This window comes from Nicrophorus vespilloides, unplaced genomic scaffold (assembly GCF_001412225.1).
Source record: "Nicrophorus vespilloides isolate i.1.1-1 unplaced genomic scaffold, Nicve_v1.0, whole genome shotgun sequence".
Taxonomy (NCBI): domain Eukaryota; kingdom Metazoa; phylum Arthropoda; class Insecta; order Coleoptera; family Silphidae; genus Nicrophorus; species Nicrophorus vespilloides.
Window position 1 is genome coordinate 1168 of NW_017098183.1, and position 1099 is coordinate 2266.

A 1099-nucleotide genomic window follows, 5' to 3' on the forward strand; every position below is an offset into this window, starting at 1 on the left:
TGTAGAAATTACGGTAGATTTATATAATTAATTGAAATATGAGTGAAGTTGATTGAATGTGAAAATTTATTAATTTTATTTTTGTGAATTTAGAAAATTTGTTAAAAATATAATATTTGAAATATTGAAAATAGTTAAGATTATTTTGTTGGTTTGTTCTTGGAAATATTTCTAAGTAGAAGAAAAAAATGAAGAGGGAAGCATGCCCACAGGGAAAACATTTTGTGCCTTGTGATTGGTTAGGGTTTATCCCCACCACAGGGTTAGAACCCCGACTCGATGCATAAATACCGACGAGATCTTGAGGCCATCATTGAAAAACCGAGTGTCTTCCGTTAAGACAAGAACAATTACAAATTGAAAAAAGTAGTGCCGTGTTACTATAAGAACAATATGCAGAATCAAGTTTATTACAACAATGTGGAGGTAAGTTGATCAACAAAAACGTTTTTTTTTTAAATATTTTCTAACTAATTTGTTTATTTCTTTTTTCTTTATAATTAGATGGCACAAGAGCAAGCTAGTGAAAACGCTCAAAGAGTAGCAAGACTGAGGAGAGTACGCACCTCGTTTACGTCTTTCCAGCTAAACAAGCTGGAGGAGACGTTCAAGAAGGTACAATTCATATCCAGACCGGTGAGATACAGCCTGTCATTGGAGCTAAATCTGCAGGAAAAGCAGATCAAAATTTGGTTCCAAAATCGCCGAATGAAGGAGAATGCTAGAGTTGCTGCGAGTATGGCAACGGCCATAAACTCTCCGCCGATGTTAGACCAAAACAACCTCACACAAATGCCATCAACTTCATGGTACAACCCAAACTCTTCGACGATAATGAATCAAAACCTTGTATATCAAGGCAACGTTCAACCATATTCAGCATCAAATTCTCCGCATCAACAAATTAATGTACAATTTGGATTTGGTATGTAAAAAGAAATAAACATTGACTGGGCGCTATTAATGGTATTATAAATCTTTAATGAATTCTAAAAGGTCGGAGTAGTCGTATTCCCTCTTCGCTGGAAGTGGACCACGTATCAGTCGGCGAAGAATTATATGATGACGTGGTCCTGGCATATAGATGTTTTCATAGGGA

The 1099-nt window shown here is 35.8% G+C and overlaps 1 protein-coding gene across 1 annotated transcript; it reads left to right on the plus strand.

Moving 5' to 3' along the window:
• Positions 1 to 393: 393 nt before the first annotated feature.
• LOC108561842 (homeobox protein vent1-like) lies at positions 394 to 925 on the plus strand (the record flags this gene model as incomplete). The annotated part of the gene is made up of 2 exons (XM_017919924.1): positions 394 to 426; positions 505 to 925. Coding segments are annotated over exons 1-2 (454 nt in total), but the record flags the coding sequence as incomplete, so codon positions are not given.
• Positions 926 to 1099: the final 174 nt, after the last annotated feature.